The sequence below is a fragment of the Asterias rubens genome, chromosome 1 (assembly GCF_902459465.1).
Source record: "Asterias rubens chromosome 1, eAstRub1.3, whole genome shotgun sequence".
NCBI classification, from domain to species: domain Eukaryota; kingdom Metazoa; phylum Echinodermata; class Asteroidea; order Forcipulatida; family Asteriidae; genus Asterias; species Asterias rubens.
The window spans coordinates 10,257,756-10,274,612 of NC_047062.1; the positions used below are offsets into that span (position 1 = coordinate 10,257,756).

Below are 16,857 nucleotides of genomic sequence, written 5' to 3' on the forward strand. Positions count from 1 at the left end.
AAGCAGACAATCCGTACGCCTGGGAGGGAGGGAGTTCCGTTTTTCGTTTGCTGAAAAAATTGATGAACTATAAAAACATAGTTTCTTGGCCCTTTTCGCACCGTGTGACTTGTTGGATTTGGATGCAGGAAATCACGTTCTTTATATGTTTCAGCTGTGCTCGTAATAAACAGGGTTTGCATGTAATTCAAATTCAAGTATCTCTTTGTAGAATATTATGAAAAAAATTTCCAATTTTTCTTTGTACACACTTTTATATTTTGTCACTTGTATAAATGTTGATAATGGTGAACGGCCCTGCGGCCCATTAAAAACAGTAGTCATTAAATCATTGTGTCTGGAAATTAAATTGGCATCAAATGAAAATGATTAAGGGGTACTGCAGATCGCTCCTCAATAATAAATTGCCGGCATAAATAATAGATTACATTTACATATAGATCAAGATTGGGAGTCACAGGTTTGTTAGCTTTTCAATGCTGTTGAAATTTCCCCATTATTCATGTAATACACATTAGTACAAGTCTTGTGCGGACAATGTTTTATATTTTACTGCGTCATAACTATGATCAAATTTAAGGCAGGGGGTGGGGGGACTGAGGGGAGTGCACCAATCAATTAACAATCGATGTGTCAATGGTGAATAAAAAGTGCTTTGAGTTTCGCAAATGCAAGATCTGCAAAGTTACTTAATATATTTATCCCCGATTCAAATTTAACATCTATCAATATTTATATGTTGGTCATTTGGTGTCTTTGCAAAAAAAAAAAAAAAACCATGGTTGTGGCTGTGCACAGCTACATTGCGTATGTACATGTAACATGTAATATATATATTGTTTGATTGGTTTGCATTTTCAGATCCTGACGACCTGGAGAAGGTCTTGCGAGATGCCATTTCTTCAGGGCGACCAAGGACCCATCAACCCTGGAAAAAAATCCTTGTAGTCGTGGAGGGTATTTACAGGTCAGTTCAAGTTTTAACTTCATCGAAACTAGCAAGCTCATGTATTTGTTGTGGACCCCTTACTCCAAAGTCATATGCGGCTACTCTCTTGCCACACTCTCCTCCCCCTTTTTGGGAAACAAACTGACAAATTCTGTTAAATTTGTGAATGCCACATCACCTCAAATAACAACAGTACTACACTGGCCACTGGCTACAGATGGCCACTACACTGTGCAAAGCCTGGTATATACTCCCTGCGAATGCAAGGCGAATTTTGACATCATGTGGCTGTGTTCACAGCAAACGTTTTGCATAAGTTGAACTGTCAACTGCTGCAAATTATTTGTTGTGAATTTGTGACGTCAAAGTTTGTATCGCATTTGCATTTGCAGGAAGTATGAACAGGCTTAAAGCCATTGGACCCTTTCGGTACATACCAAAAAAAAGTTCACAGATTTACAAATAACTTACAGGGTTTACAGAAAGTAGTAGTGAAAGACTTCTCTTCAAATATTATTCCATGAAATGCTTTACTTTTTGAGAGAAACAGTAAAACAATATCAATTCTCGATAGCAAGAATTGCGGATTTATTTTAAACACATGTCATGACACGGCGAAACGTGCGGATACAAAGGTGGGTTTTCCCGTTATTTTCTCCCGACTCCAAAGACCGATTGCGCCTAAATTTTCACAGGTTTGTTATTTGATATAGAAGTTGTGATACACGAAGTGTGGGCCTTGGACAAAACTGTTTACCGAAAGGGTCCAATGGCTTTAACACAAGGGGACATTTACTTTTAAAATGGCAGAACCGAGGTTATTGTGACTATTGCCCTTTTCGAGACCAGGGCTTCGGCTTCAGATTCGGCTCAGGCTAGCTTGGCCCCGTGGTTGTTTTGACACTTGCACGTGCTTTGCAAACGTGCTCAGCTTCAGACCAGAGAATAGAGCCTGGAGCCGAATCCAAAGCTGAAGCCGTGGTTTCGAAAAGGGCCTATGATGTCGACTGAAGTGGGTCATATACATTTTAAGCTCAAGGTATATGGTTTGTGTTGGACCCTTTCTTCGTATAAATGTGTTTATGTTGAGTATATTTTCATTTTCATTAAGGAAAAAAGTCAGTCCAGGTTTTGGGGTTTTGGGATCCTGTGTGTTGTGCACGCAAAAGAGCCCAGTAAGAGAAGGGGTTCCTGGTTTGATTAGCTGCTTATTGTGCCACAGCATTTGTAAACCATTACATGTACATGGTGCTATGTAAAGGAAGAGTTCTCATACTACAACACATTCTGTACCTTGCAGGAAAACATATACTGAGCGCTTTGATAAAGCTTTGCAATAAAGCTCTATATATGAACTCAGTATTATTATTGTTGTATCCCTTGAAAACTTCTATACAACCAGGACTATTACTATTCTGATTTAGTGTGTGAGTTATAATAGATCAAGCTTACTGATGCTTATCTGAGAAACGTTGTAACACCAAGTTGAAGGTCCACAAGAGTGGGTGGACACACCCACACACACAAGTACAACATGAGTTGAGAATGGATTGACAAAGAAAAATAGCGAGTGTATCCGGAGCCGTGAGGGTTGAAATAAACCCCACAGGTTTGTATTGCATTGGCAGACATTGTATTTTTTTTATGGGGCAGGAATGAGGAAACTGAATTTCATGTTACAGGGTCAGGTTTGCATGAAATAGTTGGAAGGGGTAAAGGTAGTGATACTAAATGTACCATGGAGGTAGAATTAACTTCCATGGTACTACCAAGGGCTCGAGTTAGAGAAGAAAATCCACAAGACCACAGGACTTGCATCTCAGAATCTTTACTGGATTTAATTTAAAAGACCAGAATCATAATAAGTAGAGACACGACTTAAAATTAGAACACAGTCTTATCATTTAAACTGTTTTATTTGAACAAACACCAAGTCTGGAACAAAGCTGTGGAAAAATAAAATTTTAGTAATATTTATTTATTTATTTCATACAACATCCACAGCACAAGCGCCAAAAACAGATATATTACAAAATAATAAAAAAAAATTTAAAAGGTAAATTGTCTATAGCCGTGTTCGCGCTGGATTAATATTTTGGGTAACTTAACCATTACGCTGGGTAACACTCCGACGGGTTAACTTTCTCACCATCCACACTTGGATTTATTTAACTCGGGTAAATTTACCGAGACCGTGGGTAAACTAACCGAGCTGTGTAACCTTTGACCGCACTTTTCAGATTTCTGCTTGATCTTTCGCAATTATTAATCTTAACATTTCAATATGAAATTCACCACTTTTTCCAACTTACTTGGAAAGACCAAAGAGCATACGCGACGCCGCCTGCCCATGAGACATCCTCCGACACAAAGGTCACATTACGCGGCTAGGAATCATTTATACACTATTTTCTGCTCAGTCTGGCTCCGTTGTGTTTGTGTTGTACATAAAGACATATAGGGACCAATATTCAGCTAGCTTTAGGACGCGATCTAATTGTTGTTGACTGCATTTGCCTATTACTGCTGTACAAATCACCGTTAAATTGAAACTTTTGATCGTAACTTCTGAACGTATCATTTCTCAAGCTTATAGTTCCGTGTACGGGAAAATTATTCCTCATTATTCAGCTTAAGAGTTGCATTCCTGGTTTTTGCTACATTGGATAGTTCGATAATCACGAAAATCTTATTCTTCCATGACAAAACATGTCAGCTTTTTTGGGTCACGGACGGATGGAAGATTTAACCGAGTCGTCGCATCCACACTTGACTTTCTGGCTAGGTTAAACTGACACGGTAAATCTTCCTCGGGTCGATTTCACAAAGAGTTAGGACTTAGGAAATTGCATGGATAGTCCTAAGTTAGGACGAGTTACTGGTCCTAACTCGAGATAAGACTAGTCCTAACTCTTTGTGAAATCCACCCCTGGGCACTCAGTCAATCTTCCTAGGCACCTTCGGATCGGTTAAACTACCCATTCAGGTCGGGTAAGTTACCTGGGAGAAAAACTTCCTGGGCTGTTTGCATTGGACTTAAAATGGGTAAGTTACCCATTGGCTTGGTTAGTTTACCCAAATTAAGTCCAATGGGAACAGGGCTTATGAAACACTTAGGGGTCAAGATATTTTGGAGGATTGTGACAGAGTGAGAATAAGTGGGAGTCAAAATCAGCCTCTCATTAATTGGTGCATTTATTTTTATTCTTTATGTATTCAGCATGGAAGGGTCCATTGTTCGCCTACCCCAGATTGTGGCACTCAAAAAGAAGTATAAGTTTTACCTGTACGTTGACGAGGCTCATAGCATTGGGGCTCTTGGCCCGAGGGGGAAGGGGGTGACCGACTTCTACGGCATCGACCCCAAAGATATTGACATCCTCATGGGGACATTCACAAAGAGCTTTGGTGCTTGTGGTGGCTACATTGGTGGCCGGAGGGTAAGTAAAAGAACTGATTTTGTGGCCTTATGACAGGGTGACAAGAGCATGCATCATTGCTCCAATCTCACTATACAAAATCATCTTTTTTGGTGATGTTACAGTGGCATGACGGCGAAATTCGCATTCGCAGGAGGTATGAATCTGGCTTTAGATTATGTTTCCACCCTGCAAAGTTTCAAATCCTACAAAGCTACAATGGACAATTAGAATGTTAACACAGTTGGAGGCTGAATAAAAAGGTGTGCAATAAGAATATTTATCTGAGGTCTTTTTGTCTTTATAGGAGCTTGTTGAGCACATCAGGAAGCATTCTCACAGCACTGCTTACGGTAACTCTCTCCCAGCACCCATCGTCCAGCAGATCATCTCGTCTATGACAGCCATCATGGGAGAAGATGGTACTAGTACCGGTGAGTCACGACTTTGTTTAGAAAATTTACGACTCGCTGGTTTAGTCTGGCCTGGTTTATCTGATTGAGGGAGGATTAAAGGATTGGAAAGGGTAATTACATCATTGATTAACTTTTGTCCGAAAATTTACTGGTTATGAAGTTCATACTAGAATCTTTCTTTTTCTCTGTTATATTCCCTCAGATTTGAAGTCATATTCAAGAAAACTGTATCTGAACCCCCCCCCCCAAAAAAAAAAAAAAAACAAGAGCTGATTACAGTTATGTAACCAAAATAAGGGAAAAATGTGTGTGCATGCCCAAAAATTCATCTAACAGACCATACTCAATTTTTCAGTTATTTGTTATTTCGTGTTTTGATCCCACAAAACATAAACATTGCATGTGACTCATGTATCGGCTCTACCAACTCTGTATTATACATGTACCTTTAACATTCTCGTCTGATGTATGCAGAGTTTCATGTGTAGGCTTTTCTAGGTGACGGACTGAATCTGATCACCTGGTCTTCCCCAACATTTTTTTTCCCAAGAGCCAGTTTGTTGTATTCAGTTCAATAAATGTATTCAGTTCAATAATTGCCATTACATATTAAACTCTTCCCACTTTTATTGGGTTTTGTAGGCTTTAATGAAGCCAAGGTGTTGGGAATACAACAGCCTATTACTTGACGCACCAATAGCAGGATGAAATTATGAAAACATTTCAGTTTTATATGTGGGAGGAAAGTCCAAGTGGGGAGTACCCATGCAATCAGGTAGGGACTGAAAATTCTCTCCACATGCAAGGAGCCAATAAGGGGTGGGATTTGAACCGCAGTCTGCAGAGTTGAAAGGAAGGGAAAGAAACCACTATAAGCCAATCGATACATGCATCGCTCTCCACAGCAACAATGTCTTGCTGCTTTAAGTTCAATAATTTGATCATTGTTTTTTCTCCGTGTATCTTGTCTCAGGTATCAGTCGCATCCGACAGTTGGCTTGGAATACAAAATACATGCGCCATCGACTCAGGGATATGAAGTTTATAGTTATAGGCCATGACCAATCTCCAGTTATTCCAGTCATGATGTACATGCCTACCAGAGTTGGGTAAGTGAAACCTGATCATGCCTACCAGAGTCGGGTAGGTGCAACCTTGACCCAATTTCATAGCACTGCTAAATCGTATGCAAATTTTTGTGCTAACTGTACCAGAATTTGTTTCTAAAGCATTAGCGTATTTCACAAGTTAGCAAGGAAATTAGGCGGCCATCTTGTGCGGTCACAATGGATTCGTATTGTGAGGTTGTTCATTTTCGCTCAGTAAGCATTGGAAGGTTAGCATGCCTTTCTGTAAGCTTACAGTTAGCAGTGCTATGACAGACATGCCAACTAGTACGTTTTTCCCGTATTTCGTACGGGTTTTTGTAAACAATACAGGTATACGGGTTTTGAGCATCGCCACCGCAAAAATACAATTTTATCCCAGTTGGCCGTCGTGCCCTTTTTTAACTCAAGTTCAATATTTTTTTATTGACACAAATAAGTTTTTGGCCGACTACTTACGGCCGATAATGATTATCCAGTGAACTCTATTATTCCACGGGGGTATTCCGTATTCAACTTTCACCACAGCGCAACGGAGATTCCCTCGCATCCATCATTGCACACACGCTAGTCGCACAAACCTGCATTGCATACTACATGCCAGTTTATCTGACGTCCCGATTTCACAGGGAACCCGTCTAACACAATTCATTGAACAACAGAGGGCGCTGTTGTCAAATGCCCTTATATGGTATCGGTCGTTTTGTGAACGGACGAATCGAGTTTGCAAAAGAATTTTTTGCCAAAATAAAGACACAAAAGATATAGAGCGCCTGAAGCGAGATTTTTATAAGATAAATTTAAGAACTATGCCCCCAAATACAACAAACGAAACTGTTTAGGATGATTTTTTTTTTTTTTTTTGTCTTCTTCATTGAAATTAAATTGGTTTTGTTTTGTACTTGTATTCTTTTGACAAAGAAAATGATATTTAATTAATTGACAAGGGTTTCTATATGAAATAGGATATGATTAATCAATGTCTTTAAGATATGATTTATCAATATCTTTTTTTCTCATACAAAACCTGTTCCATTGGGTTAACCACCCGTAGGGAAACTTCTGCCCAATTTAAAAAAATTGTTATATGTTATTTTATTTTTAATTTTTTTTTTTTTAATTAACTGGTTTAATTAGGCTGTTTGATAACTTAATGGCCTTCACACCTTCTCTATTTTGCCTGTCTCGGGGCTTAAAAAAATACAGGTTTTTGATGCAAAATACAGGTTTTGGGGTTTCAGAATACAGTTTTGTGATCCCAGAGGTTGGCATGTCTGCTATGAAATTGAAGGAGCATGGCTCAAAATTACTACACTGGACCACATACCTGAGGCCAGTACTATTAGCGTTGGGCCAGTCAAATCACGATCGGACATTCCTGGTGGTCTTGAGTTTGGTGGTTGACTAATAAAAGTATTACCTCATTGTGTAGTATTGTTGCGGAAAATGTTCACAATGAATCTGATATCTCTATAAATCTGTTGAGTGAGAAGTAGCATGATAAATGAGAAAGATTTCAACTCAATTTAAACTTATTTTGAATCTGGTTTTGTGAAATAAATGTTGGTCCGGTTAAAAACTATTGAGCTACACGCCCTGCAGTGGTGTGGATTTTCCCACCAAATTTGAGTCCTTAATTAGGAGCAAGGTTATTTTTTTCTTTTGAATTATGTGAGGAGTCCATTTAGTTATCAGCAGAGGCTGTAGCCTTCTTGAGGTTTAACATGGATCTCGTTCACACACACACGACGAGTGCTTCATCTCTCCTTGAAGTGAATGAACATAAACCCTGGGAATTTTGTTCTATTGAAAGTATCCTTCATCTTTAGAAGGAAAGTGACAATTATGTCCAAATAAGAAAATTGCCTGCGAGGTAATTGTCAGATGTCTCTCAAATCATGAGCACCAATTATGAAGAAATTGTCACAATAGAGATAACAGACTACTAACTTTGGTTTACCCTTTCACCGATGTGTACTTTCCTGAGTTCTGTGGAAAAAAATCACAGGCATATTACTCTGTGCAGATTTGAACCCACGACCTTTGCAATTCTAGAGCAGTGTCTTACCAACTAGACCATCGAGAATCAATCTATTAAGTCACTGCTAAAAATATAGGATTCGAACTGCCTCTAGCTACCAGGCAATCGAGTTGCAAAGGTCATGGGTTCAAATTCCACTCGAGGTATATGCCTGTGATTTTGTTTTCAAAGAACTCGGGGGAAAGAGAGTACAGTGCTAACACACATGAACAGTAAAACTCTATGTTCTCAATGCAAATTGCACGTCTATTAAAGGCAGTGGACACTATTGGTAATTACTCACAAGATTTTTAGCTTAAAATCTTACTTGGTAATGAGTAATGGGGAGCTGTTGATGGTATAAAACAATATGAGAAACGGCTCCCTCTGAAGTAACGTAGTTTGCGGGAGAAAAAAGTAATTTTCCACAAGTTTAATTTTGAGACCGTAGAATTATATTTTGAGATCTCAAAATCAGGCATCTGAAAGCACACAACTTCGTGTGCAAGGGTGTTTTTTCTTTCATCATTATGTCGCAACTTCGTCGACCAATTGAGCTTAAATTTTCCTCAAGTATATTACTTTATGCATATATTGAGATAACCAAGTGAGAAGACTGATCTTTGACAATTGCCAAATGTGTCCAGGGGTGGATTTCACAAAGAGTTGGGACTAGTCTTATCTCGAGTTAGGACCAGTTACTCGTCCTAACTTAGGACTATCCATGCAATTTTTATATCTCCTAGGACTAGTCCTAAGTTAGGACCAACCCTAACTCTTTGTGAAATCGACCCCAGTGTCTTTAAAGAGGTAACAGAACTTTTGCATGGTTGTCATGCAGCCCTAATCCCTCCAATCCTAGCGTTTAAGCGTTTAAGTCATTCCGAACATTAATTAATTAACCAATCCCTGTCTTTCTGTCTTCAGTGCTTTTAATCGGATGTGTCGAGCTAGAGGAGTAGGAACGGTTGCCGTTGGTTTCCCTGCTACACCGATCATCGAAGCAAGAATTAGAATCTGTCTTTCAGCCGCACACACAAAGGAGATGCTTGATAAGGTAAACACATTGTCAATGATTGTTTCATCTGCTACTCCAGAGCCCATTTTCATAGAGCTGCTTAAGCACAAAAAAGTAGCTAAGCACAAAACAACCATGCTTACCAGAATCAGGAAATAGGGCCCAGAGCTCAAAATGGTTTACTCTAGACCGCATGTTGATGCCGGCGTTTTTTAGCATCAAGCCAGAAAAACATACGTCCGAGGCCCAATTTCATAGAGCTGCTTAAAGACACTGGACACTATTGGTAATTGTCAAAGACCAGTCTGCTCACATAGTGTATCTCAACATATGCATAAAATAACAAACCTGTGAAAATTTGAGCTCAATTGGTTGTCGGAGTTGCAAGATAAATATGAAAGAAAAAACACCCTTGTCACATGAAGTTGTGTGCTTTCAGATGCTTGATTTCGAGACCTCAAATTCTAAACTTGAGGTCTCAAAATTAAATTCGTGGACTCAAAATTACTTCTTTCTCGAAAACCACATCACTTCAGAGGGAGCAGTTTCTCACAATGTTTTATACTATCAACCTGTCCCCATTACTTATTACCAAGTGAGGTTTTATGCTGATAATTATTTTGAGTAATTACCAATAGTGTCCACTGCCTTTAAGCACAACAAAATACTGCTAGTTAGAATAAGGATACCAGCCAAACTGCCATGTCAGTTGTACAATTTTTTACTAATTTCCTGCTCGTTACTTCTCAGCAGCCAATTGTTCAACAAATTTTTGCTTAGACAAGTCCGATGGTTTTGAGTTCTTGAATACTTATTCCTCACCTTGTCACAAATTGTGTTCCAGTGTTGACTTTGAGTCTGATAAATAGCTTTTATTTGTTACAAATCTTCTTTAGAGAGAAGATGAAGAAATGTTAAGTTTTAGATCTGGGAGGAAAACCTAAAATATGGAAAAAACCTTGCTATCAGGTTGGGACTGATGCAACATTCTGTTTCAGAGTTCGAACCAGGGTTCACAGAAGTGAAAGGCAGGCCATTTACGTATGGTTATGATTGAAGATTCAAATGTTGATGCTTTTTTTACCTTTTTAGAAACACAAAATTCTCACAAACAAAAGATTACAATTTTGATGCAATTTGATTTGATTTGATTTCAAACTAGGCATTAGAAGTCATGAGCGACATCGGAGAAGACCTCCTGTTGAAACAATCTCACCGGCCACGACCCCAACCCCTAACCGAGGAAGAATTGAGAGAGCCGACAATACAATGGTGAGGAAGCAACCCAAGCCCACCCGTCTAATCCCCGCCTTCAGTCGATCTTCTCTTAGAATTCAAAAGTGTGCAGTGTAGTGACAATCCTAGTAACAGTGACAATACAAGTAACAGGAATAGACCTTATTCACATGATGTCAATTGAGTAGTTTTAAAGGCGGTTGTTCATTGGCCAATCCTGTGTGCTGTGTTTACATCTAAGCGTTTCGTTTCCATTGTTTCATACATCGTGTAAAAGCTGTGTTCGCAAATGGTTAACTTTTTGCTGCAAATTTTTAAGTTACATATATTAAGTCCAAGTGCAAACAGCTGGTTACTTACTTGGGTGTTAAATTTCGAGTCACGGTAATTGAACAATGTTAACTTTATTCATGGACTAGAAGTCCAATGCAAACACACCATAAGATGGCAGCTGGATGTCGTCAATGCATAAGGTCTAAGTTATCTGGTTATAGGTACAAATAACAGGACAATGACAGGAAACGGGAGTAGATTGGTATTCAGGAGTTTTGCAGCAGCAGATAGTCGACTCAAAACTAAGAAGGTCATTCAAACAGTTTGGACGGATTTCATCACATTGGTTTTGAGTTTAATGTGGTCCCACAATCAAAAAGAAGCATTCGTTTTCTAAGAAAAAAACAGTTATTTGCAGATTTTTATTTATTTTTCAAAATCTATGCCCTTTTTCTTTCACCGCCCTTTTGATCTGTACAGTCTGCTGACAATTTGCAATAAATGACTTTATAGCCGAGGATTATATAACTATAGGAAATGACTATGCACAGAAGTTGACCAATGTTGTACCAGCAAGTATTCACCTATTGTTACGTGCATTATGAGGTCAAATTATATTGGTACTGGGGTTGGGTTGGCCACTTAAGAAAAATATCTTTCAAAAGGATTCTCATTGTAAAGATTGGAAAGGTGGTAATAATCCAGTGAAATTATTTGGTCTAAAGAGTTCCCCTAATGATTAGAAATCAATAGGTATGTCGGAATACTTTAATCTTTAAGACTCGCAGCAGGCGACATTTTAACATTTCTGTGGTGTTGGCTTTAATGCTGTCTTCAATAGGGTCAGAGATGTGGTTGGTACCCACCATCACCCCTCACTAGGCTTGGATGGATTAGACATTTGTGATGAAAAAAAAATCCAGGACAGTTTTTGCTGTTTTTCCAACAAGTAGATACTATTCAACTGAAACGTTCATAGAGACTTAAGGCAGGGTCACACTGCAGCGATAACATAAACTATAACGATCACGAGGCAAAGAGAACACATTCTATTCGTTGAAATGCTCCGCGCAGAATATGCCAATCAAGGGGCGTGCATTGAAGGTTCTCGTTTTCGTTCTCAAATTTAGGCTAGTGTGACCGCGCCTTAATACTGTGTCTTTCCTGATGATTTTGCTTGTAAATCAGCATTACGTTGGGGAAAAAAAACACGACCCTACCTTTGAAAAGTGTATGTAAATGTTTGTATTGTAATTTGAGATACGTGTATGAGGTGTTTAACATAAACTCATCAGTGGGGAGTGCCTTTCCGTTTATTGACAAATCAAACTGAACGTGCCTTGACAACGGCATCTCACAGGGACCAGCTGCAAGTAAAACAAATTTCAGGCGTCATTTGACACGCTTGATTAAAACGACCGTGGACTATAGATGGGTTGCAATTCATCATGGCCTTTTTAATGTGCCTCTTAAAGTTTTATGTTGTTTTCAAATAATGTACAATTTTTTTTTGCATAATTGTAGTTGCTTCATGGTGTACTGCCTAGGTGGTACGTTGTGTATTATATATATTTTTCTTTTTTTTGCATTTTCTTTATTTATTTATTACTCTATATAAATCCTGATTTTGTGGTCTGGGTACAGTTCCATTCATGCATACTTCACAAGCGCTTGATGGTAAATTTAGGGCATTATGGAGATGTTTTACATCCAAGAAAATGCGAGAAAAGGGCATTCAAAATATCAGATTTAAGCTTATGTTTTTCAGCTTTCATTCATGCATTCTATTTTGTGTATTTGTAAACCATAATATCTATTTTAAAAAAATCAAAGGGCAGAATTTGCAAATTTCATGAACCCAGTGCTGCACGGCCAAACATATATTTTTTAAACAGAAACCTATTAATAGTTCTCTTATATTACATGATTTCGTGATGATATTTAAATACCCAAATATTTTTGAAATGGTATTTTGATCAGTAAATTTCTACAGTATAAATTAAATCAGGGAAGGATATTCACAATTTTCTACATGGTTTGATTACTAAGTTTTGGAAAGAATTGTAATAAGTACTATCCTGTTTCAAATCAAAATACCTTTGATTTCCATACACCTTGAATATGCCGGGTAAACCTTTCCTATCTTTCATAAAACCTACTTTTTGCTTTCATCATCTCCAAAGCTTTAACAAAATGTTTCTTTGTCAATGTGTCTTCTTAGTTTAATTTTTTGCTTCACTGGTGTGCCTTGCATACTTGAACATTTCTGTTTGCTGTCTTTTTTTTCTGTTAAACCTTTTCCTCGAGAAAATTCACCTTCTTTCCTTCAATCTCATGAGATTGATTTTTGTTTTCAATGCGAGTGATTTGTAATATATGTTTGTTAGGCCATGTCCAAAATGCACTGTCAGGATCATTCAATCTCAGGTGTTGTTATCTTCTGTTACCCAACGATTTTTTGTGATTTGGTTTTATATATATACATGTATATAGTTTTCGGGGGCTCTAGAAACAAATTAACTATAGAAATACATAAAACTTCCTCACCTAATATAAACTCTTCCCAGACCACTTTCAATTTTTTCAGTTTATTTTTACTTTTCTTCCCCGATCGTTCCATCCCTCTGCAACTTGTTCTGCTTTTGTTCGGTGAGGACTAAAGAAATGGACATCTGCAGTTGTTGTTGAATAATATCGAATAATTTCTGTTATTGTAGTACTGTAAAATCATGTGTGTAAATTAAACAAAGAATACTATTCAGCATACTTTTTGATTACTTTTTTAATAAACAAGTTAATCAAGTTAATTTAATAAAAAACTTTTCTTTTGCTATAGTAATTTTGAGAAACAATTTTTTTAATAGTCATATAACTTAATGATTCATGATAATTATCTGTGACTTTGTACATATTTTTCTATGCATTTATGTAAGATATATATTTAATTTTTACATATGGTGATTGATGTTTTCAGAGATTATAACGATGAATATGTTGCAGTACTGGTTAGTTTATATAGTAAACTATATGTATAATTAATTCAGCTGAGTTATAGTCAGTAATCAAAGAGCGTTAAAGTTTGTTATGTGTTTGTAGTATATTTGAACATTTCTGGCAAAGGGCAAATGACATTTTTTTTTTTCAAGTAGAAGTTCTCCTGAAAGTTAAATCAACCGATGGATATTTGTGCTCTTACATCTTTCATCCTCACTCCTTACACTTGCTGTGCCTTTAACCATAGCGTAGCCTTAAAATTTGGACAATTACAGATGGTTCTTAAACATAAATTGAATGGCTTCAATGGGTGAACGCTGTATAGTTTGTGCTTGTCTGTGAATTCAGTGTTATCCTTAAAAGTTGGTTAACACATTTGTTTATATAAATTATACGCAACACAACTACTAATCATTTCTATTTTTTCAAACTTAATCAACTCACATTTACTTCTGATGATAACTATTCCACAATTTTCTTGTCTCTTATTTTGCCTTTTGCTTAACAATCGCCAAGCAGCAGCTTGTGCACTCTTAGAATGACTAATATGAGTTGTTCTTTAGCTACAAATTATTTGCCTTTTTGGTCAAACAAACTATATTCTGTTAACACTTATTTCTTGGTTGATTTGATTTAAAACTTTTGAATGAGGATCTGTTTTCAGTCCATGTGCCTAGACTGGTGCAATGATGATGTTACCCTCTACATAAGAACAGCATGTAGACATGCACAGGGAACAAGACAAAGGGGCGTTTTGATTCTTAAGTCAGTCTCCCTTGTTATTGCTTGAATAATTGATGCACTTGTGCCATGAGTTTTTATATATATATTTTCTATATTTCGAATAGTATAGAATATAGTATAATGATTAAAGTTAAGAGTTAGCAGTATACCCTGGACATACAAGCTGAGCGCGGGCAAATTTCATCAAGCTGTGGAGCCAATAGGTTTTACAAATTGTTATCGAGCGAAATGAGCATAATTTATCTATTGTTACAGAAAGGTAAACGAGTTTGACATATTGAGTAAAACTCAATACAAATTGTGTGGGTGTGGGTTCACACTACGGACTTGATCCAAACAAAACAATGGCAATGGGAGACTTTCTGGGACGATAGAGGGCAGCAGACTTACCGGGTAAATCCATTGTTCTCAGAATTATGCGCATGTTCAGAACTACGTAAACAATGGAAATTTACCCGGTATGTCTGCTGCCGCCTAGCGTTGGAAAGTCTCCTATTGCATAACCAATTCCAGTCTCTTTTGTGATGTGTGATCTTTAAGCATAAAATAACGAGTTGCGACTACTCTAGGCTTTGCTTTTAAATGTAGACTCCCATGGCAACACATATTTGTGACCAAACTGAGGACGGCATTTGTGACTGTATCTGCTCATTCTATAGTGACACAATTTACAGCTTGATGAAGTTGGAATAAGGCCCTGTGCGTATGAATGTATGTCCATCATCGGTGTGTAAAAGTCAACCATGTACAGTGCCTTTTGTGTGATGAAGTTATAAAATTAATGTCTTTTTCAGCAGCTTGTGCTCGAAAATGTCCAACTCGAAGGTCTTTCGTAAACAGAGCTCTTGTAATATCAGGGAGAGCTGTTGTGTCTTGGGATATTTTTTGCACACTTTTGAGGGAAGGTATGGCATAAATGCATTGCCGAATTATGAAACTAGTTCATGCTAAGAAGGAGAGTGCTTATAACCCTAACGACCATTGACCAATCAAAGGTCCAATAGCCTGATAAGGGGGGAAACTGATTTGTTTAGATTTTATTCATTGGCGACTGGCTCTGGCAATATCCTTTACTTTTGACCCGGTTTTCAAAGTGAGATTTGGGTATTTATTGTGAAAATTAACAGTGTCTCCAAAATTGTGTCAGTATTTTTCCCAAAATGATAATCTAGAGAAAATGCTCTATAATTGTGAAATCAAAATCTCAAATTGGTCCCTTGGTCAATTTTGATCTTTTCATGTCTGTGGTGCATTCTGGTAAAACAGTGAACGATTTCCCGATTGCTACTCAACCATTCAGTGAGCACAAAACTTGGTTCAGTCAAAATATTTTGCTTTGCAAAAATGCTGGATAAAATCGTTCCCTGTAAATAAAAGCTGAAATGTTCTTCAAGTTTTGCCAGAGCAGTTCTTGTTCATTGAGTTTCTAAGTAAACTTTGCCTCATTTAATATTTTCAGTTTGGATGGAAACATGTGAAGATGATGCAACACTTGAGTTCTTACATGAACAGAAAGTTAATGACGATAATTGGTTATCCAGTGGTAAGGTGTGACATCAGCAATACATGTACATAATTGCTTCCTTTCCACTCTTCATAGACTTACATTAAAATTTGATCAGAGAAGTTTAATAATCTATACCTGTTTGATGTGTTAAAATGAGTTTTTCAGTTTTTGGGTTGTTACTGGTTTTGGTATTTTTTATTATTATTTTTTGCACATGAAATGCATATTGATACACACTAACTCATTGGTTGAATGTAATTGGGGATGACATGTTGGTTGTGAATAAATTATCCCAGGCTTGTACTGTAACACATAGTCTGTTGTGGCTTTATAAATCGTGCAACTTTTTGTTGTTTTCTTAGTAAACCATTGGATAAATCTGGGCCCAACTTCATAGAGCTGCTTATGCAGACAAAAAAAAGCTAAGCAAAATAAAAGTTTACTTACCAGAATAAGGTTACCAACCAAAGCCAAACTACATAGCTCTTGTACTGTTGATTACTGGTATCCTGCTCATTTCTATAAAATGTTTACTTGCTCAAGCAGTTCCATGAAATTGGGCTTAGTTCTGCGACAAAAACTACATTCAGTTCGGAAAATTACATTATGGGAAAACAAAAAATTCATCCTGTTAGTGGTGGCAAAGATATGAAATGTGTGATTTTTTTTTTTTAATTGAAATGTGTGATTTTTTTTTTTTAATAATGGCTATTTATAATTCCTTGGTTGTACATTAGTTTGCTTCAAAAAGCTTCAGCCAGACAACCCAGACTTACAACAAAAGTGGTGCGTCCCCACCCCCCCCCCCCCAAAAAAAAATTCTTCCGCCAACTAATATTCTTAGTTGGACAATGAGAACGACATAGAGTAGGCGTAGCCTACAGGCAAGCATCGTGGGCCTCCGCCCGACCTCTGGCCATGGCTGTAGTGGTCAGTAGCCTAGTGGTCATTTAATAAGTTTGGTTTACTTCTGGCCCACATTATTTCAGTTGATTTCTATGGTGGCCGATCTCCCCAAACAACTAAACACTTTTTCAGTATTTCATAGAGCTGATATTATTTTATTCTTATTGATAGGGCCTATAGCTCCATTTCTTTGCATTATGGACGGGTGTGTGTGCTGTGTGGGTTAACAAAAGTTTAATAACGAGCAAGAAGCGAAGACGCAACTTGTC

The 16,857-nt window shown here is 37.5% G+C and overlaps 1 protein-coding gene across 1 annotated transcript in view; it reads left to right on the forward strand.

The window, feature by feature from the left end:
* Nucleotides 1-14,597, forward strand: part of LOC117307195 (serine palmitoyltransferase 2-like) — a 36,856-nt gene extending 22,259 nt beyond the window's left edge. Inside the window, exons 7-12 of the mRNA XM_033791877.1 lie at nt 862-967; nt 4,170-4,389; nt 4,676-4,802; nt 5,758-5,893; nt 8,838-8,967; nt 10,091-14,597. Of these exons, the coding sequence (XP_033647768.1) occupies nt 862-967; nt 4,170-4,389; nt 4,676-4,802; nt 5,758-5,893; nt 8,838-8,967; nt 10,091-10,204 (833 nt within the window). The 3' untranslated portion in view covers nt 10,205-14,597. The remainder of the gene's footprint in view (nt 1-861; nt 968-4,169; nt 4,390-4,675; nt 4,803-5,757; nt 5,894-8,837; nt 8,968-10,090) is intronic.
* The last annotated feature ends 2,260 nt before the right edge of the window (nt 14,598-16,857 follow it).